The sequence below is a fragment of the Magallana gigas genome, chromosome 8 (genome assembly GCF_963853765.1).
Source record: "Magallana gigas chromosome 8, xbMagGiga1.1, whole genome shotgun sequence".
Taxonomy (NCBI): domain Eukaryota; kingdom Metazoa; phylum Mollusca; class Bivalvia; order Ostreida; family Ostreidae; genus Magallana; species Magallana gigas.
Genome location: NC_088860.1, coordinates 20,639,382 through 20,662,433, shown reverse-complemented (window position 1 = coordinate 20,662,433; position 23,052 = coordinate 20,639,382). Strand labels below are relative to the sequence as shown.

The 23,052-nt window shown below is 35.0% G+C and overlaps 2 protein-coding genes across 4 annotated transcripts; one reads left to right on the top strand and one right to left on the bottom strand.

Annotated features, from left to right (window-relative positions):
* LOC105326079 (lysyl oxidase homolog 4) lies at positions 1-16,426 on the bottom strand. Of its 3 annotated transcripts, XM_066068533.1 has the most exons (11): positions 14,918-16,426; positions 6,758-7,749; positions 6,466-6,504; positions 5,848-6,423; positions 5,282-5,449; positions 4,887-5,043; positions 4,180-4,317; positions 3,255-3,372; positions 2,268-2,425; positions 1,875-1,969; positions 1-1,489 (listed from the first exon to the last, which is right to left on the bottom strand). In XM_066068533.1, exons 1-11 carry the CDS (start codon positions 15,171-15,173, stop codon positions 1,364-1,366), a joined length of 2,823 nt encoding a protein of 940 aa, XP_065924605.1. In that variant the 5' UTR covers positions 15,174-16,426; the 3' UTR covers positions 1-1,363. The 3 variants fall into 3 exon arrangements, with proteins under 3 accessions (XP_065924605.1, XP_011424225.3, XP_019921821.3); XM_011425923.4 differs by having other exon boundaries at positions 5,848-6,504; positions 14,918-16,419; XM_020066262.3 differs by lacking the exons at positions 5,848-6,423; positions 6,466-6,504 and having other exon boundaries at positions 14,918-16,425.
* Positions 16,427-19,295: 2,869 nt separating this feature from the next.
* On the top strand, positions 19,296-23,027 carry LOC105318440 (uncharacterized). Its single transcript, XM_066068908.1, has 4 exons — positions 19,296-20,018; positions 20,749-20,901; positions 21,659-21,771; positions 22,250-23,027. The coding sequence occupies exons 1-4, from the start codon at positions 19,421-19,423 to the stop codon at positions 23,003-23,005; spliced, it is 1,620 nt and encodes a 539-aa protein (XP_065924980.1). The 5' UTR covers positions 19,296-19,420; the 3' UTR covers positions 23,006-23,027.
* Positions 23,028-23,052: the final 25 nt, after the last annotated feature.

The following is a 23,052-nucleotide window of genomic DNA, read 5'->3' as shown; positions in this document are numbered from 1 at the left end:
AAATACTAATTAACTATAATGCGGAACTTGTCTGAAAATTAAATGTTATACCATGTGCTAGAAAATTTGAACATGTACACAGATATCGGTTGGTTAAGACAATAACGCGTATTTATCTCATGCACGGATCCCGAATTTTTTTTTCCGGGGATGGGGGGGGGGGGGGGGGTCTGAGGCATATTTTTGGTAATTCTACTATGTCAGTTTAACAAATTTGACCCCCCCACCTTCTTTCAAGATCCGCGAATTGCGTTTTGTATTACCACTCACATTAACAAGTTCCATAGTGATAATTATTTTTGGCAGATTGGTATCTTCGTATATTAATAACAGAGTTTTTGGTGACTATACCCATTATATAAATTAATTCGATGAGATATATATTAAATGTAAGTTGTAAAATACAACACAGAGAAATTCATTATACATAAATCATGTTTACATCATTCGTTTATTTAGAATGCAGTAGATACATATTACTTAAATATACTTTGTTAAAGACATGTACTTAAATCAACATACATTGTAGTTGAAATGTCTAAGACTTGAAACTATTTTTATCATTGACGGTTCACTGATCTTTGGTCTCAAACAAAAGTACTCTACAACTGTTTTAATCAACAAATTCATTACTAAACAACTAAAAAAAAGCAATGTTTATGCATGGCTTTAAATTTCAATTTAAAAAATACCTCTTTAACCTTCAAAACGAATGAATAATTATATACATAGTACATGTAAATATTATCAACCCTGCTCTCATTTACAGGATTAAAAATAAATCATACAAAAAATACACAAGCAATGCTGTGTAAAAAGGACTTATCACAGACAACTTGTAAATAGTTCACCCAAAATTACTGTCAGACACGAAGAAGCTTGCAAATCGAGTACAAATATAATATACCAATGAAATGTTGGTTTTGTGGCAACAAAACTAATTAATGTGTAGAGCTATATGATCTATTTATACAACACAAGAAGTCAATAATGAATGATAAATTGGACATAACGATTTCTTTGGTGGTTGGGTGTTGGTTTTTGTTTTGTTTGTTTGGTTTTTTTTGGAGAGAATAAAAAACCCAAACTATTTCATCATCAGAGTTCTAAATAATTGTGTAGAACATAAATTAAAGCATTTGGTACAAAAAAATTGGACAAAGATGCTGATAAAGTTCCAAAAAAGATAAAAACCCTCACTGCAAAAAACCTTCATGGAAGTTTGTGCTCTGCGTGTGGTCTTTGGTTGACATGATGAATGATAGTCGAATGTTTCAACAACAGTAATCGGGAAAAAAAACTAAAATGGATACCGGTATTTTATTGGATTATTTTTTACCCCAGCCATTTTGTCTTTTTCTCCCTATAAAAGGCCCTCATGTTTACAGTTATAAATCCTTGCATAATATCCTGTATAGTTCAAATCGCATACCACGACGTTGTTGTCGTAACTGATTTCCGCAACAATAAGATTTGGGTTGATTTCAACCTGTAACCAAAAAAAAAAAGTTAAACATTACAGACTGTCAAAAAAGAGGCACTATAAACAATTTATTTAGCCAAAAATTTTAGCAGTGGATATATATCTTCCAATATCCAATATTCTGGATTATAATTATCAAAATTATTTCAAAATACTGTAGAACCTCCCCATTCCGAACCCTGTTGTGTCTGAATCATTGAATCACCCGAATAAATCAATGACCGATGTGAAAATTTAAGTTTGTCATAAAAATGCGTCCAGTTGTGTTACCTTAGTTTAGAACTTCATATCATGGAGATTGGTCGAGTCAGGTATATATTTGAAATTTTAATTGTGACAAAGTACTGATTATTGTAAAAGCACTTCCAAGAAAAGTAACAGAAAATCTTACCTTGAAAACATATTTTCCTTGCTTCAGGTCAGTGATATCTACCCACTGACAATCTATGTCAGCCATATAGTTGTCTGAACAGCCAACGCTGATACCTGTTACGGGAAAGAGAAGAAAACAGTCTTGAAGTCAATGCAAAATGGCATAGGAAGAAGAAACACAAACTATCAATAATTTGTTTAACTGTTTAGTGAATTCAACTGGTATCACACATTCCCCCAAAAAATTATTACATATATTGGCTACTTCTTAATAAAAAATCAAAAAATCAATTTTTTCTGGATGTGTTCAATGTTCAGCTATATTCTTCATAACTATTTCTACCGATATCTAAGATTATTTTTGTCTTAAAAATACAAAGAAACAGAGGGCGATCGGAGAAGTATACAGTACCTTGTTGGCCGTAGTTCTGACAGCTATATTTGGGACGGACGCCGCGATCACACGCCGAGTCCTCCAGACAGAAGCTGGCCTTTAGACCTTCCGCTACCCGGTTACCGTTAGTGTCCAGAATGTCATAATGGGCGAAGACGTCCATGCTGTGGTAATGCCTTAAAAACAGTATAAACAGCAATTTCGTTTATCAAATCAGCGATTTGTTATTAGTAATTAATCACTCAAAATCACGTTGATACTGTAAGTTGGAAAAACATTTTTTTCAAAAATGGCCTTCCGTTACATAGTCTTTTTTGTAATTTTTTTCATTTTTATTTTCCTATAAACATTAATCAAAGTACTGAAGTACTGACGGGAGTTGATTTTATCGATTATCATTTATTCAAAATCAACGATATGTGATTTTGCATGGCAAGTAGTATCAGTAATCGAACTATTTCTGAGAAATTGTATGGATATAGGCAAAATTGAACTCTTGTCTTGTTCAACCAAACGCTCGGTTGTCTCCATTTATCTCCGACAAGCAAGAGAGACTCTGTTTTGTCGGATATTAACGGAGCCAGCCAAGTATCTGGTTGAACGAGACTACATAGAACTCTAGCGTAGGAATACATATGACTTTGAAAAATATCTAAACTGTCTGTACAATTTTAAATCTAACTATTTTCATGGTATTAATAAATAAGTTTTCTTGAAAAACAATGCTTCAGAATACATATCATCGAATTTATCGATTATTTTCAAGAACTAAGTGTTGTTAGCGGTATAACTGATTTGTGCTTAGGTCCAAACACTGTTTCACTTTCGCTTTGCCCGAGTAAGTGCATAGGAGAGTTGATTAAAATCAACTCCCAAAAATAAAATAAGCCAAAAAGATAATTTTCGATTTTGTAGCAAATTACAAAATTTAATTAAATTTTTTCTTCTTCAAAAGTCAAATTCAGTGCATAATGGAATAACTTTCTTGAACTGTAATGTACTCACATGTGACACGCATGCCACTCCCACTCATCGCGGTTTAACATTGGCCGGAAGTCAGCCGTCCCTTTGTTTTTGACGACACTGGAAAATCGCAGCAAGCGCCGGGTGTGAGCTCTCCAACCTAATACAAAATGTATTAGCAATGAAATTTATGTGTACCTGGGCTACACTCTCTACGTTAATACATACAACACACAACCCTACAATGTAGACTGACCGTTGATCTTTGTATGGCATTAGCATAGGCCATATACATGTACATGCAAATTGAATATGATTGTATCATGTACATGTAAAAGGATGGAGCCATAGGATATAAAATGTGCTTAAGCTGTTTTATGTTAATTAGATGAAAAATTCCATTCTGCTACCTCATACGAATCACAAAATTCTAGAATTTTCCTGAGTATTCTGTTTAAAAGCATCATTGTATGAAATATGAAAGTTACAACGAAATCCTGAACAAAATGATATTGTTTTGAATTAAAAGTCAGTATAATTAACTTTTATCTCAATAAGATATTTTAAATTTTCCGTTTTCAAGATAGTGGTACAAAAGAAAATATTTGGAAGAAAAGGAAAGAACGAAGCTGTATATTAAATCAAGCAACGATTACCGAAGTATGAGACGCACAAAATATCGATGCATTCTTATACAGTACATGTAATATTCATTTTCTTGACCTAATCTAAACGGACATAGATACCAGTGAGTAAAAGTACTACACGTAGTAAACTGTATTCCTTAAGGCTTTGCACATACTTCAAAGTAAAATTATCGCACAGTAACAATATACGATGCAAAAAAATTCTAGACAAATATAAATAAATCATTCATAACTCAGACCAATTGGATGTGATTATTTCTTCTTGTCGGGAAAATATTTTTTGTACGTGTAATTGATTGTCAAGCTGTTTTTTTACATACCACGTGACCTTTGCGCTTCATAAGCTGACGGTGCCAAGCATTTTTCTTCCATTGCGCACTGTAGGTAATATAAATGCCTGTCTTGTAGGAATGATGAGGTTTCTAGCATGTAAATGCTGGGCTCTAAATCGGGTAGCGCTGCAAAATGAAAAGCAATGACAAAATAGCGTTAACTATTCTGTTTATTACAAACACTTGGGGAAACGTCTAAACTGATTAACGGACAAACTGAAGAATCATGGATTATAAACGAGTTAAATGGTTTTCATGTTTACTTGAAACGACAAATCAAGGTGGAAGAACTTGATAGATAGGATGCTCAGTGGGTAAATTCTGTGCTCCTTGCACAATCAAGATTGGCATAAGTTTTCTTTTTTATACATTGAAGATCTGTTTCAGGTAATTTTTTTAACAAAACAGTTTAAATTATATTTTTAGGACTTCATTGCCATTATGGTTGAATTGGCTAAATGTTGCTTGAAAATGTTAAGGTAAAACTGTTCTTAGAAAACGCCGTGGAAGACGACATTACCAACGACAAGGACTAGATGGTAGTCGCCATTTTTAGGCTATATTAATCTCCTTAAGCAGAAGAGCTAAAAAATGTCAAAATCATTTTTTCAATACATCCAGCCTCCATTACATTGTAGGGATTACTCACTCTTAAAAACCTCGTTTATGAGACAATAGAGGAGCACGAGACGTACCTGATGCACAGATAACGCCCGCCACTGAGTCGGAGCTCGTGCACTGTATGCTCATTTCATGGTCCTCCCACTGGCAGTCCTCTAGTCGTTTCTCCGTGCCCTTACACCGGACTCGTGAGAAGTATTTCTTCATGTTGATTCCACCAAACACTGCCCTCTGATTAAACAATTATATACATATTTATAGTATCTTTGGCTTGTTTTAAGACAAGGTTATTATTTCATTATTGATATGCGACAAGATTCATGAATAAGGGCAGTGTTTTGCCATTCATTGGGAACGTTAATACGTAAGTAAGGGGTTCATGAAATCAACGAAAACTGAGCCACCGCGAAATTCAATGATTGAACATTAGTACTTTAAGTAAGAAATTTCAATTTCATTGACAGCACACCTTTATAGCTTGTTGTCCGTAGCCTGCGTTCATGTCACGACAGACCACCATAGCTTCTTTGATTGTCCAGTGATCCCCACACACCACACCCCATTCTTCTCGGCCTTTCAATCGGACTTCGAGTCTTCCACGATTCGATCTTGATCCAGCCAACCTTGTTTCGATTTTCTGAGGATGAAATAGTATTATTTCATTAATATAACATATAACGATGTAAGATAATCATGAATAAATTTTATTTATCGAAAGTTTAAGTGCAAAATTTCTTTACAGAAAGTGTAAGTGCAAGTATTATAAAAGTGGCATACCATAATTATGCTTATTAAATAAATCATTAAAACAGATAATTCAAAAATGAATAAAAGTACATGTTATAACTAAATACATATTTTTTTTTAAAAGTTGAATTTGTGTTTTTTCATATCATTTCATACATTGAAAAACTTTGCCATTTACTATGAAATGTGTTTAAATGAAACTGAAATAAAATACTTTATGCAGCTCAATCAAAAATTTATTTTCATGGTGACTGGTGAGTGTCAAAGCATTTGTGCACATATAATAACCTTTGATCCATGCCCATGCCTATTTCTGTGGTGATTGCCACCTGCATGTTCCCTAGTGATATTTAGATCAGAGCTGATAACGATATTGGACGAAGAAGAGGCGTCTTCATTTCGAGATCTAATGGTGCCACCTCCTCCTCCAAACGATAACTGCCTGGTTGATGGCGGCGCGGGAACCTGACCAGGGGAAGGATCGTCTGCTTTCAATCGATCACGAGCTTTGATAATGGCTTCCCTTCTCATCTGATAATAATCATCCTCGTCTATTTTCACTGCTCTCTGGCCAGGCTTGGCAACGGAAACGCCACCCGATCGCGAAAGCATCACCCACATGTTTAGTTCCTCGTCTTTGATCCATTTACTAGTAACGAGCTCAACAGAGAAGACTTCGTTTTCGTAAGCGCTGACTGGCGCCGGTGCAGCAGCTTCTGTTGTTGTGGTTGTTGTCCTTTTGGTTGTTGTTGTCGTTGGTTTTGGTGTTGTTGTTGTCGTCGTTGTTGTTGGTTTCTTAGTTTTTGGTTTCGGTGTTGTCGTTGTTGTTGTTGGCTGTGTTGTGGTTGTTGGTTTTGGTGTTGTTGTAGTTGGCTGTGTTGTTGTTGTTGTTGGTTTTGGTGTTGTCGTTGTTGTAGTCGTTGGTGTCTTAGTTGTTGTTGGTCTCTGTTTTGTAACAAAATCATTGTAACGTAATAAAAAGTTAAAGTTAAAGCATAATGGGGATAATATTAAACATATATATATATACAATCATACATGATGGGATACTGAAACACATAATCATCGTGATCATAAAAAAAACATGCTTACTTTGTGCACTATACATATGTTCATTTCTCGAAGCAGGTAGATAGGGACAATAAAACAAACCCATAGTGGAGTGAACGTTGTCTGTGAATACTATATTAGTTCTTACTTTGGTTGTAGTTGTGGGAACCCTGCCTCTATCTACTATCTGATTATTTCCAGTGTTTCCGGTGCGACTTCCGGACGCATCATTTAACGGAGATCTGTTAATTTCGTTTGGAATGTTCTCTTCTCCTCTTTGTTTAATGATTTCTGCTCGACGTTTTTTATAATACTCCTCTTTAGTTATTCGGCTGGGCCGTTGTCCTGGTTTTGCAATTAAGATTTCCTCACGGTATGTTAACAGAACCCAGCACTTCAGGAGTGGGTCTTTTGTCCATCGTCGACTAGGCAGACTTATCGAGTACACCTCTTCGTCATATCTGTTAGGTCCAACGGGTGCCGGGGCGGCGGCTCTAGAGTGTTCTTTGGTGGTGGTAGGTCTAGAAGTCGAGGTCGACTCTTTCAATGGCGATGCTGTTGTGATGACATCCCGGTCCTTGGTTCTTCTCGTTTCGCTCCACTCGGCATCAAACTGCAAATGAGATCTTCTTGGCTGGCTTCTTGACCTAGCTGTACTTTGAATCGCGTTCTCATTAGTATCCTCAGCGTCTTCCTCGTCGCTTTCATAATCTTGATCATCATTATCAATATCATCTCTATCTTTGTCATCAAAAATGATGGTATTGTTCGAATATCTTTCAACAACTGTTTTGGTCTCCTCCTCCTTCTCCTCTTCCTTGTCTCTATTGTGTTCTATGGCGTCGATAGCTCTTCTGGTTGGAATGATATTGTTAACGGCAAGACCAACGCTGGCAACGGTTGATTTTTTGGTTGACTGAGTCGTCTGTTTTGCTGTTGATGTGGTGGTCGTTTTTGTGGTTGTTGTAGAAGGTGTTGTTGTGGAAGTTGTGGTACTATGTGGCAAGCAGACGACAGCCGCCGACCGACTGTATCCGGAACAGTACCTCTGGTCCCTCTCTATGCCCCATTGTCTAGGATGGCACTGGTCAAGTCTGCTCTCTCTTCCCCGGCAGCGCAAACCCGTCAGCCACCTAAATGCTGAAAAAAAAGAACAAAGCAGTGAAGACATCTGCTAATTAAAAATGCTTCACGAATGATATTAAAAATAGTCATTTAAGATATATATATATATCAATAATTGTTCGTAATCTTTGACATATATCTCCATATTAAGACTGTGTTTACTTTACTCGACAATTAGACGAGAGGTTCACAATAGATTTTAATTAATGTACGTGTCTAAAGATAAGACTACTTCGTGTTTAAACCCTTGTTAATTGGACCAGTTAAAAATGTCTCTTGCCTTAAAGTTAGGGACTAATAGATAACATCTCTCGTGCTTTCATTTTCAAGAGAGGCTAATAGTGACATGTAACGCATCTTTTGACGAATCAAATGTATCTTTTTATCTTCGAACAGAAACGAAACCTTGTAGGCTGAAAACGATACACCCGGACCACCTCTAAATACGTTAGAAACACTTTGTATACACCCAAGTAAGAGTGCAGTTATGAACCGACTCTCCTTTGACGCAAATGACAGCTACGACAAGCGTAATCCCTTGCACAGGAATACACCGCACTGCATAAAAAGCCCATTAACTCTTTACATATTCATTAAAGAATTCTTGTCTCATGGCGTGTTAATTTTAATGAATCGTCAAATAGCGATACCTTTAATTTTTTGTTACAATGGGAAAGGAGGAGACGGGTGTATAAAGCATGGGCAATCTAAGGCATGAATCTGACCAGTCCTGGTAACTTGATACCGTGGTAGGTGATATGGAGAGGGAGAAAATTTAAGCTACCTTCGACTATCGGGCTTCAATCAAACAACATCGAACGTGTCCCTTCTATTTAAAACAAGATAACATTCAATATCAAAGTTCAAAGGCATAAATAGCATGAGCAAGCCTCTAAGAGTTGTTAAAGTTGTTTAGTTGTTTTTCTTTAATTTTTCTAAACTTAACGTAACTGCACTTTTTACGATACATGGACAGTTGAGAAGGGAATAACGCAACCGTGCAATTTATTTTCGCTGATAATTGATAAAAGATAGGCGTGAATGTGACTGATTTACCGCAACATGACTTTAAACGAGTTCATGTATCTAATCCCTTTACCAACAATTGGAAGAAGATTATACTATTTTTCAATGCAGTAGTATCATGTTTTGCAGTATGTCTTAAAACAATGTTAAGACGTCGCTCGGTTGCAGAATGCACCGAATGATTTCTGGGGTGCATATTTAAACAGCATGATTGACGTTTAGATTATCTTGCAAATCTTTATCTTACAAAAAGAAAAGATCAAGCATCAGTTTCAGTTCAGACATAATTTGATAAGTTGACTGACTCTATTCCTTAATGGTAAAACTTTCTGACATAACGCACGTATACAAAAACGCATCAGACAGAAGAAGATTCAAGACCTTTTAATCCATACCCTTGATATTCAGATATAGATTCTTGATAGTACGATATAGCTAGACACAAAACAAAAAAAAACCAGCAAAGAATACAAAAGAAGACCTGGAGACAGATCAAAGGTTACATAATTCTTTGGCACATCTTCAGCAAACAATACCCATTTATCACGCACAGCAAAGTCACCGTAAAATAAAATTTATGAATGAACTAGACGTTTTATTGTAATATCTGTCAAAAGTTTATGAATTGACCCTTTGTTTCACATTGAACTCGGAGACAGCCCCGGGTAAGCATTAGCACGCCACGGATCGCCGGAATCGCATGGCTCTTATCGAAGTTTGAAGAGATAAATCGGGATGGAAGATAGAAGAGTTTGGGCATAGAATACCAAAGGTTAAGCTCCGGGGTTAAGCTTGATTCTTCCCTCTGTTAATGGTAGGTGTGGAACTTTATTAGGCGTAAACTCGGGGATGACATCCCATTGTTCGCTCTTTGTTTCTGTCTTTGCCCCAAGGACTGATGTAGAAAAATCTTTGTCATATTGATTTGAAAGATTATGAAATTTTGTTCAGTATGACAATCACGGCCTGAGATTGGGGAGCAATATGTTTCATCAGAGAGGGACCACACAGTCATTCAACTGCGTGGGACATTTCCTGAACAATGTAACAATACTTGATTTTTGCAAAGCGCAGAAATTCGTATTTTTGTTAAAACAGCATATTAATGCATTCCGCTCCTAAACATGACCACTTTTGCTTCTTTCTTTTCATTTTGGTTTGCTATTAATATGACAAAATATACCGTTTAATGAATTACTAAACCGTCTGACAAATTCACTTTAAAAACATGCCTTTGAAATCTCAGACGAAATCAGATTAAAAGGGTAATACTAATCTAAAAATATTAAAAAAGGAATATTATACACGACAAAATCATCGTCTAGAAACTGAGGAGGGGGTTCAAAACTAACCCCCTGACATCTGAATTGCTCAGCAAAAAATTAACCACGAACTTAGAGCTATAAAAACAAGGCCCGTTTGTTTTTAAGAAATTCCCGTGTCTGGTTCGTAAAATACTTAAAAGCAACAGATGTTTAATTTCTCTGTTTGGTTTTTTTTTATCTATATCAAAATGAGATTTGACCCATGTCTTAAGAGAATGTGAAAACGAGCGCTTATTTTCCACTTGATATAGAGAAACTTAAATTGAGATAACTTCTTGCTCGAGGTTTAATTTCAGCAATTTAGTTTGAATTTTCTTTGCAATGAACTTATCGGAGGGACTTTTTTTTCTGATAAATGCAAACGATGTTTATCTTTTCCCCCTAGACAATATTATTGCACTTTTCCCACTTCACATAACAATATTACAAAAAAAAAGTTTTTGTAAAGCTTGCAGAATGTCTATGAATGTTCCAGAATGATTTAAATTTTTTATATAAACGTGCAGATTTGTGAGCAAAACTATTACTATTTCTATTGATGACAACGTCAACGACGATGATTACAATGAAGGAGAAGAGGAGTAAGAGGAAGTTAAAAAAACCCATAAAATTTGATTACAATTTAAAACATTCACAAGCAGCGCCAGAAACGTTCGCTCGTCAAAAATGCAATTTTGAAAATGCTATCTGCTGACGATGGCGGATTTCAATGAAAACGCTGCAACGGCAGATGATAAAAATATACTGTCTTAGTCGCAATGTTAATTTTAGCCGACATCTTCAAAACAACACAATAAATCATTCGTGAAGTTAACAGAACAAAACTAGGGGTTCGTTTTACAAAAGAGCTTACATCTTTGACATATATTTCTTCGTTCTTAAGAGAGATTCATACAATGTACATCTGAACAAAGTTCCTAGTATTTAACAGCTAAAATAAAAATCTGTTCTGCTTCTAAGTTGAAACATAGGGTAGTCGATAAATGATGCTAATTTCTAAATTTGGCTGAAATTACGGTTCTTTTTTTAAAGGCGCCGAGTTGGCCAATTCTCATTGGTAATTTCCATATCTTTGAAGAACAACACTTCAACAAGATGTCGTATGTATTGAAAAGTTATTAAATGCATTTACCATGACAAGATATAAAATGAACCAGAGGAAAGAAACTTGCAACTGTAAAATGTTTATTCGATCTGCAAAGAATTTCCGTTCCGCCCTCACATATTTCATAGAGCACTCAGCTATTAGTAGATAACATGTTTTTGTGCACAATGTATGTGGTTTCATACACAAGGTATTTGATTACTCATGAAATAAACGTTCATTGCATGTTATTCATCATTTTGTTTGAATACATTCCATAAGCTATTTCCTTAAGGTGGCTAGCTATATAGGCGGTCAACTAATTGACCATAAGATCTGCTTTAAACTTTGATGCCAAAAAAAAAATCCAAATAATTTAACTTAATAATTTTAGCATTTTCCAATACCTTTATTCATATCTCTCTTCTCTATGAGGAGGTAAATATAGCCTAAAAATGGCCACGGCCATGAAGCCCACTTGAAATAAGAAGATACCGTACGGCCATGTAATTGTACGAGTACATTTCATCAGTTGTTCGAACCCCTTGTTTGGGCACAGTTTTGTAATGTATGATTGCATGTGTAGATTATGTTGCAAACATTTCTATATTTGGCTCTTTGACTTTTTTTTTTTACAAGCTCTTATGTTACGTAGTGACTGTCTTTTAATTAACCTAATTATACCATATGAACCTTAAACTAAAGTTACTCAATCTTGTCAATTGTAGGATCGCAAAATTTTCATAGATTAAACTTCGTTTTAAAATTCCGATTCACTGGGGACAACAATTTTCGAAAACGTCGTGAGATGAAACAGTATACTGATTGAAATTAATGGGTGTCAATTCTCTTAGACTGCCAATGCAATATAGGTCCGTGGTTATATAATTTGGATAATTTGCTTGTAAGTAAAATGAATATCGTGTTTCATTACTTGTATTCGCCATGGATTTTAATTGGAAAACGAGATAACTCTTCAATGCCAATGAAAACTAAAGCACCGCGAATTTTACAGATTCTATACTATATAAATGGAGGGTATATTGCTTCAGAATTTTACTGTAAATTTATAATGAAACAATAGAAGACGATTTAGACAGCTGAAGTTCTTACACCATTGGAGAATCAGTTTTATATAGGAGACAAATGCATTTGCTCTTGTCTGGTGATAATGAATCACGGCTTATCGTAACCAAAGTGGATAGAACACCCAGTTGGCTAAAACAAATGAAGATACATTGCGCCAATTCACAGTCCACTTAACAATCAGTGTTAGTGTAAGCAGCAGTGATTCTATTATCTGGTCAAAAGAGGATTTATTTGTAAACAGCATCGTCTCAATAACCTCTTTAATGGACAGGACATATTCTGTAAAAATAAACGATCGAAGCTCATTTTTTTAATTTTACAATGTTTTCCTTTTAAATCCTTATTAAGGGACATGTCGCAATTTAAGCTAAGTATTTGAACCTTTTTTTCGTTCCAATAGTAAAATTGCTTAAATAATGCAGTTCAATGCTCAGACGAAATCTATCTTATTTGATTTGAACATATTTTTTTTTGTCTTTTTTTATCTTACTTGTAACTCGACAACAAAAAATCATACATGTATTTTTGATTACTCAGTTAGAATACCTTAATAAAGCTTCTAGTCATTGAAAATAGTTGACAAAAGAAATTCTTAAATTCTTATGGTAAAAACGTGCCCCGGAATTTCATTTTTTTTTTAGTTGGGTAAGAACATTCTTTTATACCTGACTGAAATCTCGCACAAACAATCGTATTCTGAAGATGATGTTAGATACATGTACTTAACCGAAAAATAAAACTCCCCACGAGTAGAGCGTCAATAAGATATTTACTGGGGGTAAATCTTATTTTTATCTACAGCGATGAGAAATCAGATGATTTAAGCATTCAATTATCATATGATGTATACCACCGACGCAAACATTGTAATTAAACAAATTCCATATCATGACAAAACAGCTCATAAAATGCATGATATGAATGAATAAATGAATGGGTAGCATTTTAGCGAAATTTGCGGGGGCGCCTTATCTGAAGTATCTTACTGATATAAATTTACGGCTTAGCAAAATTCTTCAAATGGAAAGAAATGTTGAACAGATGTAAAGCTGCACATGCAATCCTGTTACAAAATCGTGATGTTCGTAATCAAAATTTACTCCTAAATTTCAAAAGTTAAGCAATTGTTGTTCATAAGAAAAAAAAATCAAAGCCTTAAGACCGATTGTAAGGTGCATGCACTAATTATTTAATTATACAAAATAACTCTTGAGATAAGTTTAAATTTCTTGCAAGATATTAATTGGTCGTCGTCGCCATAGGAATTTTGTGAAGAAAATTGAGGTTAGAGGCAGACGACAGAAACGCAAGAAAGAAAGTAATCTGTACGTGAGTTTTTGCATCTGGCGGGAACATATTGAAACTACTCAGTGCGTATGAAAGCTGGCTGTAACACAACAATGCAAAGACTTTCGGTCTTAGAAGTTTCGAGAAGTTCTACATGTAACTTCTCACATAAACCAATTAGAGCAAGGATTAATTAACACTTGACTCAAGTAATTGCATTACATAATTTTCAATTTATCACTCAGATACGCAGCGACATTTCACACAAACATTGTTCGGCTCATTAGAAAAGCAGATTGAGATTGTCTAAACAGCAAATAGTGCAGAATTAGCTAAAATTTATCCAAAGTACACTTATACGCCGTTCATTTAAAATGCTGAATATAACAAAATAGTTTAATATTCGGACTTTTATATCCCCAGATGTAAAGCACTGTCATTATAATAATACAATTGCATATACCGGTATACCTTTCTTATTTCTGGACAAAATCGATCTTTTTTTCCAAACCGTGTTAGGACAAGGATCGACGTACCCCAAACCACAACAGAATATGTGCTAATAACGCAAAATTTATTTGCTGCCTCGCTTTTTTTTTTCGCGAACGGGGTTCAAACTCACGACCTTCTACTCACGACTAATTCTAATTTCTCAAAGTCCGTTACCTAATAGCACCAAAAGGATCAAACACAAGTTTTCGATGTATCAGTATCAAATATTGTACTTTGATCTTCTGTCGAAGACAAAGATGGCAAGACAGGACTTATGAATGATTTTTGCGTTATTACTTACGAGATCAAAGGGTAAATAATACAACGAGAATTGAAACAAAAACATTGACCTGTGACCCTAAAAGTCATCAAAACGCTTTATAAAGCCTAAAATTACATTTGGATTTTGTTTGATGTATATTCAAAATTGCAATAAGTTTGACCCTAAAAGATATGGTTGGTTTGTTTAACTCATTTTATATTTATCTCTAAAAACGCTTCGTGTTCCAAATAGAATAGTAGACCGATAGACTATAGAACGATATTACATTGTTTTAAAGGATTTGTGAATATTCATACCTTGACACATGTATGCGTTAACCCAGTATGTTTACCATTTTTCTCTTAGTTTAAATACCAAGTTTTTTTTCTTTATTTTTCGTTCTCTTTAAAATGTTCTACAGATATGAAAGCTAAAATTCATTAACATTGATCTCATTTTGAGCCAACAAAGAGTATTGAAGAATCAGAATTTGGCGACCTACGATTGTCTTTTACGATATCACACAGATTTTGATTTTTAAGAAGAAAATCGCATAAACCAATATTTTAAAAAAATCCAAAAGCCAAATCAGAGTGTTATAAGGATGCATGTACTCACTTCGCCCGGGTCCGAACGGGCTGTAACGCAGGGTCTGCAGCGCTCGCTGGAAGCCCAGTTGGTGGCAGGCTACATTCCCGTCCCTGATATCCCAGCCCCTGTCACAGATGCTGCCCCAGCGGCCGTTGTGGTAGATAAGGACTGTCCCCTCATTTTCCGTGGAGCCTCCCAATAGTCGAAGATCACCGTCTTCGAATTCAGGAACTGCGTTGATTAAGGGGATAAGTCCAAAACACACACACAATATTCCGAACATATTGGTGAATTGCTACAAATATTCTCAGAAATGCTGTCAATTCTTTCGGTGCAAGGTGTTTGATGCACGGATTGTTCGAAACCGGGACAGGCTACTTCTCTCGAAGACCAGGCAATTAGTGGTTCCTAATTAGTAGCGCGTGCATATTATGCAGAATTTAAATCCACCAAATCGCTGACCCATGCCAAACCACGAGGTTGAAATTTGAACAGTTTTACCCAATTCTTCTTTTTTTCGTTCTCTCTCTCTCTACCCTAATTTAAATGGCCTTAATTCTTCCAATTCCACAGATGTATCGGGAGAAGAAAAATCAAAGGCCACTGTCAAACGATACCTCCAAATACACCACATAAAAAGAAATTCGAGTAATATCGATACATTATCCAGACCTTAATTGAAAATATAACAGATCCAGCGGATTAACACGTATGCAGCAATTAGACCCCGTTATCCTGAGCTGACTTTGCATTAAGATGTTTGCGCTAGGAATGAGAAATTTGAATAAGAACGGGAGATTTGAAAACGATATAAGCATCATTGTTAACCCGTGTTATGATGCTTTAGCGATATTACGTAACGCCGATGATCTAGGAGGAGAGACATTCACGAGGGCGTCCCAATATTAAGGCAACCTCTCTTGATTCCAAAAGCAGCGCGCAAAAAAAAAAAGTTGACAGGGTTTATGAGTTCAGCACAAGGCATAAATGAGTAAACTGCATCCGCCTCATGGTGCATGTGCGAAGAGGTATTAAAAAAACAAATTTTGATCGCTGGAGTAGACCTATAAAAATGTCAAAAACACCTCCTGAAGCTGTAAATAAAACGTAATTCATGGCTCCTTCTTTGCTCCATTGAAAAAAAAAATGATCAGAATAATCTTCCGAGTCCCCTGAAGGATTATCGTCTTTGGGTTTACACGAATACGTAAACAGCGACAGGTGCCCGTGAATTATGGCCAACAGGATCAGAGGCAATCGGACGCACCCTAAACCAAGGTCCCACTGCTGTTGTTGACACAGTAAGGCACAAAGACACGGGAAAACCATCAAGGTCACAGTTTTTTTGTATACCCGGAAAACTTCCTCAAACTTTGCATAACACGGTCCCTACACATCTTATAGAAATGATTATCCCATGGGGTCGAAAATAAAACTTAACTCCAAATATTTGTCCTTGTTCAAATATCTTCCTGATTACGTACATTTACAAGTATTAGTCTGTTTTCCTCACTGTAAAAGAAATATATCATTCCTCTTATCATCAACTTTGAAAAGTGGTTTCTGTCAAATTTTTCGCACTGACAGCTAAAAAGCCAAAAGAGTTTATGAAGATGATTAAGAATCTTGTGCAGAGAGAACGTTGGGGTTTATTGAGGTATGAGATGCTTCTGCTAGTGTCGGAATCTAACACACGACCTCAGTCGGTGTACAGTCGACCTCTGTCCGATGTGTCGGTGACCCCGAGTATAGATTCCTATAGGATTAACGTGTGCCCCCGATCCAAACAGCCAGCAAGACTATCTCTGCATGTTATTATATAACGTATTAATACTTATAGTAAGAAAGTGTTGTTTTGTCACTAGATTTTAGGGTGTTAAATTTAATTAACAATATTTGAAAGAATATTTTAGTAATAATCGAAATGCCACTGACTTTTAGGGTCCAAACACGTGTATCTAGAATTATGTAGGAAACCGGGTTTAAAAATGATAATTATAGTTAAATCATTTGAACTGTACGTCTCTCTCTCTCTCTCTCTCTCTCTCTCTCTCTCTCTCTCTCTCTCTCTCTCTCTCTCTCTCTCTCTCTCCGTAATAACATTCTCAGTGATATTTACCGTGAATTTATTAATCAGACAAGCGATTTTTATTCACCGTGTCTATTAAAAAATCTCCGCTCGCTCAGCAACTTCAAGCAAAGGGGGTATTGTTACCCAAGTGTCTTGTTTTCACATTAAAACGCATTAAAGACCCTGAAATAGATCCTACCAGACAGTGTCTTCTTCTATTATGAATCAACGGAACGTAATGATTTATTATCATCAGCGCAGGTTCCGGTTAATCTACAAAGCGCAATTCCTCCGTTTTCGTATGCGACACAAACAAAAGATGAATTTAAGATAAGATATAATTACAAATGATTTTTTTGAAGGGGAAAAATTTGGCGATTGCTACAAAGACCCAAGAAATTCCAAAGGCCAGAGATGAACCGAAGACATATCTATCGGACAAAGAGGAATTGTTGTCTAGGAAACGAATATATACATGTATTTTTCTTAATTTAAGAAAATATGACGTTGCAGATATTTTTTTTGTTAAGTCAGAAGTTTGTAGCCAAAAAAGATTAACACGGGTAAAAAATAGAATGTTATCGTTCCGATCTCGTTATCAAATTCTGACGATGGCGAGAGAAAATGTGGGTAAATCGAGGTTCCTTTTCAGGCGAGTTCACAAGGATGACGAAAGCACAAGAAAACATCAAGAGAAACTTAATATAGGACCCAAGATTAAGGCGTCTCTAATTAGAAGAAGTGCAACAAATAAGTGCTTTACTTGTTGCAGATTGTGATCAGAAATCTTAATTTCATATGTCAGAGCTGCAAATATCTGCTTAATCACGTAAGACCTTAATTGGAGGAAAAAAGCATCGGATGGATTAAGATTCCTTTGGATAGTTCTAGATCAAATAAAACAAACTGGAATTTATTTTCTAATATAATGTGACCTCTTGATATTTCGAATTAGTCTAAAGGAAATTTGGTCATTTATTATTGAAAATGAAAATATCAGATATTTCGTAATTTTTTTTCACCTGACTATTAAATAACTGTTAAAATAAGGGTCTATCTGTTTTTCATTGCATGTTTAAAGAAATTATACGACTGCAATGCAAACGGAATTCCAATAGTTTGTTATCAATTGCAAAATGTGAAGAGAATAACCATTTTATTTCTTTTACATCTGTTCCTGTATAAACTGAGCATTCATAAATCAACTTTGTTCTTGTTCAACAAATTATGTAAACTAAACAGCATAGTTATATTGCACTGGAATTAAAATAAAATCTGTAATTTTGAACGATATCGAGGGCCCTTTTATAGCAAGAACAGATCAGAATATTTATTTCTGATGCAGAGCTCAAAACAGAAAAATATGAAATACAATACCCACAAAATCGTAATACTAATGTGAAGAACATAAACAACTTTCGTTACAACAATAGTACATGTGTTTGGAGTAACACATGTAACTTATTAACCCTTATTAGATTAACCCTTCAATTTCTAAGTTCTCTTCTTGTTCTATTTTGATACACTTTGGTGTGAAACTCAAAGTTATCCAATTATTCCATTCTTTTAGATCTGCCCATTCATAAAAGATTCATCACTAAAGCCCAGATAATTCTTCCGTAATATTTCTTTATTTCACTTTATTTCAAGAAATTAAACAAGACTGAGAAATTTGCTGGATTAACAATTTCACTGTCGATTACATAAAAAAAATATGGGAATATATTTCTGTTTGGTGAATGGAGACAGGATTTGTTCAAAATTTTGCAAAAACGCCTTAGATCTAACCCAATCCACTTCATCTTTTTGCACTGGAAATACTGAAATAACATTTTCAACTTTTATACCGCGTGAACTAGAATCCTGTTATTTTCCTCCCGCCCTCCTTCCATACACATAAATCTTTTTTATTCAGATCATTGCCAAAATAATTCTTTGCTCTAACTGACAATACAATACATACTGACTTGTTTCAATAATAAATGCAAGACGATTTCGAATTTTTATATGATATATAACGGTAATAATGACTTCTAAAGACAAAAAATTTTATGCTGTTTTTATTCCAACACAGCTGTACATTTCTTTCCGACAGAACAACATTTTCAACATTCAGCTGAATCATCCATCATCAGTGCTTTATAGTTTACATTTGATTATCTTGGAGTCACCGATTAAACGGATAACATTACAAAACATTAAAAGCTCGCTTTTATAAATAAACTGCTTCGAAGAACCAAAATACACCTTTTATATCATATAACCTTGATTCCACGATAAAAATTTTTTTTACAAAAACAACCAGAAACCGATCTTCAGTTTATCGTTTCGTTTAACAAAATCTTAAAAATTGTTTAACATGTCACGTGACTACGGACAATTTGACGTTTCAGCGGTAAGTTTGAAATACACTATTTCAGAACGATTTCACTGAATACGATAGGTGACTGAGCTCGAAAATGGTCGTTAAACATTGTGCGTGGGGTGATTGTCGCAGTGACAATAGATATTCTTTTAAAGAAAATATGCAAGGCGTTGATTTTGTCAAATTTCCAAGTAAACATACGGATGTAGACCGCTGTAAAAAGTGGGTCAAAGCCTGTGGTCGTGCTAATTTCACTTTGGACAAAGTGACAAGAGACACATACATTTGTACGAAGCATTTTTACAGCGGAAATGGGACTTTTAAGTATCCAGACCCTGTGCCGTACGGTATCACAGGCCCAGAGATGGAACACTTCGTCTTCAAAAACAAGAAAAGACGAGGCCCCTTGCCAAGAACTACAGCTGGGCGTTTCATACAAACGGAAACAGAAGAACTTGTAAGTGAACCAAAACAGAAGCAAAACCCAACAGCTTTACATGATCATAACATGTACACATCCCATGTAAAAGACTGTGGAAGCGGAGATGGCCTGAAGGTGGGTGTGGCTAGTGACACTAGTAGCGTACAAACATCGATGGAGTCTGAGATGGAGTTGTTGACATTAGAAACGGATACTCTGGAGATTGAAATCACTACAGATGAAAACAATACAATGCATGATGTACATAATGGTAAGTATGAAATAAATATATTATGTCATTTTTTATACATATGCACATGGATATGTAGGTCAGACATTGTATTACTGTACAATAGTTTATAATATAATTTAATGGTACAGGTACCTGTGTCAGGTGTATATAATTATATTAAGCTATATGTGTAATGGTGTTAAACAGGTTATAGCTTGAATCAGCTGATCTTTTTACAGAGATTGGCAAATATTTGAAGTTAGATAAAATGTCACAGATAGATTAATTGTATATAAATATAATTCATTGAGGTTATTAATTGAGACTTGTATGGCACAATTAAGTGTGGTTGTATATTAAAAAGACAGTAAACATAAATATACATATTACTATGAGATGTTTCATGCAGTACAATTAACAGTTAAAAATTTTTATGTCATATAATGGTCTAGCTTGTGAGATCCATTAATTTTTTTTTAAAAGGAAGTCATTTTAATTGAACGCCTCAGTGTAATTTAAGGCCTACAAGATGCTGTATCAGTTATTTCATGTACTAAGTGAATTGGAAATTCACCAAAGAAATAAATTTTAATGTTTTATACAGCTGTCACCACTGAACACACTTAAGCTGACCCTTGAGATCAACATTTAAATTTATCTATTCTCACGTTTTAAAAAACCCTCATTATGATTATTGTATAATTTAAAAATACAGTTAATCAGTTTCAGTATTATATGGCTATTAAGTTATTAATTTGTAATTTTGTAGGTAGAGTCATGACAGACATGGCAGTGCAGACAGATTTGACATTTAATGATCTTAAGGACTGCACTGACCAAGATCTTCAAGGAGGAAGTCTGAGCCGTACCATCTTTGTGAAGAATGTTACCAAGGATGACACATCCTGTAAATTCTATACAGGTACATATTATATGTCAATTAATTTATATTTCACATCTCAGATTTAATACTTCAAGTCTGTTTGTACCCTATATACACTGAAGGACAGCTAGCTAGAATACCAGAAAATAGTGCAGTAAGTATGAGCTAATGAGTCACTTAACTTTGCATAGCTACTTTCCCTTTGGGAATTAGAAAATGTATCTGCAAGCCTCTAGCTCCCAAAAACTTATGAATGTACATGTCACAGTAGTCAAACATTTATATCCTTTTGATTTAACCCCTATATAACCATTCTTATATGTATGGTCCTTGGTGATATTGAACATTTCAAAAATATTAAATCTATACAAAAGCTAGCTAGTATACATGTAATTTAGTCCATGCAGTAATTATAACATTTTAAACATATGCATTGCATGGTTACCAAATGTGTATCTTTTTTTAAGGTCACTCTATTGTCATAGACCCTTGTCAACTTTAAAAAGCTGTCCTTTACCAATTAATCTACATATTAAGTTTTTAATTTGTGAGCCAAACTTGCCTAAATTTGGTTTTTAATCAAACAATAGAAGAGGAGAATGTAATTGTGAAATTCATGATCCCTCCAAAACTCCTTCCCCCCCCCCCCCCCCCCAGGAGATAATTTAATTGATTTGTTCCTGTGTGCTTCTCAGCTTTTTATTCAAGAGTCAATATTTTGGTAATTAAAATATAAAAAAATCTGCATATGTATATGTTTAAATTTGCACTTTAAAATTTGGTCAATGAATTACAGGTGTGACATTGGCCACTCTGATGTTGATCTTTGATGTAATCCGAAGCAAGGCAGAGAGAATGAGATACTGGCAGGGAAGTGCAAGAGACCTACCTGATGCCCCAAATGGAAATGTAAAGAATTTGCTTGAATCTAATACTGAACGATTATGGTAATTTGCAAGAACAAATTTAAAAGTAGCTAAATATAAAAAATGTTCATTGCATGCATGGTGCTTATATGGCCCAAGCATGTGGTCCACTGTAAACTAAGGTCAAGGTAATAAATAATAGACTTTAAATATGTTAAGCATGTATTAATGTCAATCAATTAGCTGTGTCTTTAGCAAAATATAAAAGGACATCCATATCAAAAGCATGGTTGCTTATATGGTGTAGTTGAAATTTAATTATACAAAAATGAAACAAATTTTTGATTACTGATTAACACAAACAACTGAAACTAATTGACATGCTCTATCATGTGTCTTAGAGTCTTGGTTATTGCCAGTCTTTTTTTATTACATTTGTCAGAGAGAGAGAGAGATATCTCTCTCTTTCTCTCTCTCTCTCTCTCCATAGCAATTTATAATTTTCTTTTTCATTCAATTAGAAAAGAGGACCTGTACGTGTACTATCCTCCTTTGAAGAATTTCTGCTAACCCTTGTAAGAATCAGAAGAGGCCTTGATGTTGAGGTATTGGCTGACATCTTCGCCATATCTTGCTCGAGTATAAGCCGCATATTTATAACCTGGATTAATTTGTTACAACTAGAACTCAAGTTTTTAATCCAATGGCCGACCAGAGATCAAATTTGTCTGAAATTACCCAAAGTGTTCAAGTGCTTTCCGAGAACTAGAGCTGTGATTGACTGCACTGAGTTTTTTATTCAACGACCAAGCCTACCATCTAGCCAGCGTGTGACATGGAGTTCATACAAACACCATAACACTGTTAAACTATTGGTTTCTATTTCCCCATCAGGCTCATTTACATTTATTTCAAAACTTTGGGCTGGTTCTGCATCAGATAAAAAGATAGTTGAAGAATCTGGGTTTCTGAATAACTTAGAGTATGGTGATGATATAATGGCTGATAGGGGTTTTATGATAAGTGGTGCTCTCGCTCTTAAAGGTTGCACTTTAAATATACCACCCTTTACATGTGGAAAACAGCTGAGCAGCAGAGCAACAACTAAGACTAGGAGAATAGCAAGAGCCAGAATACATGTGGAAAGAGCTATAGGGGACTTGAAAAGTTTTAAGATTCTTCAAGGTATTATTCCATTGAAAATTAAACCCTATTTAGATCATATTGTATGCATATGTACTGCTCTTTGCAATCTAAACAACAGAAGAGTAAAGTAGGATTCACATTGTATTGTAAATTTAAGTTACAAATTACACTATATGGT

What these genes read in the sequence shown, in the direction of transcription:
- LOC105318440 (XM_066068908.1), top strand. Translation starts at nt 19,421, where the DNA reads ATGGTCGTTAAACATTGTGCGTGGGGTGATTGTCGCAGTGACAATAGA. An exon ending in ATCCTGTAAATTCTATACAG is followed by an intron (nt 20,902 to 21,658) that starts GTACATATTATA and finishes AATGAATTACAG; the next exon opens with GTGTGACATTGGCCACTCTG. An exon ending in CTGATGCCCCAAATGGAAAT is followed by an intron (nt 21,772 to 22,249) that starts GTAAAGAATTTG and finishes TCATTCAATTAG; the next exon opens with AAAAGAGGACCTGTACGTGT.
- LOC105326079 (XM_011425923.4), bottom strand. Translation starts at nt 15,173, where the DNA reads ATGTTCGGAATATTGTGTGTGTGTTTTGGACTTATCCCCTTAATCAAC. An exon ending in GGGCGTTATCTGTGCATCAG is followed by an intron (nt 4,318 to 4,886) that starts GTACGTCTCGTG and finishes TTCATTTTGCAG; the next exon opens with CGCTACCCGATTTAGAGCCC. An exon ending in GAGTGGCATGCGTGTCACAT is followed by an intron (nt 2,426 to 3,254) that starts GTGAGTACATTA and finishes ACTGTTTTTAAG; the next exon opens with GCATTACCACAGCATGGACG.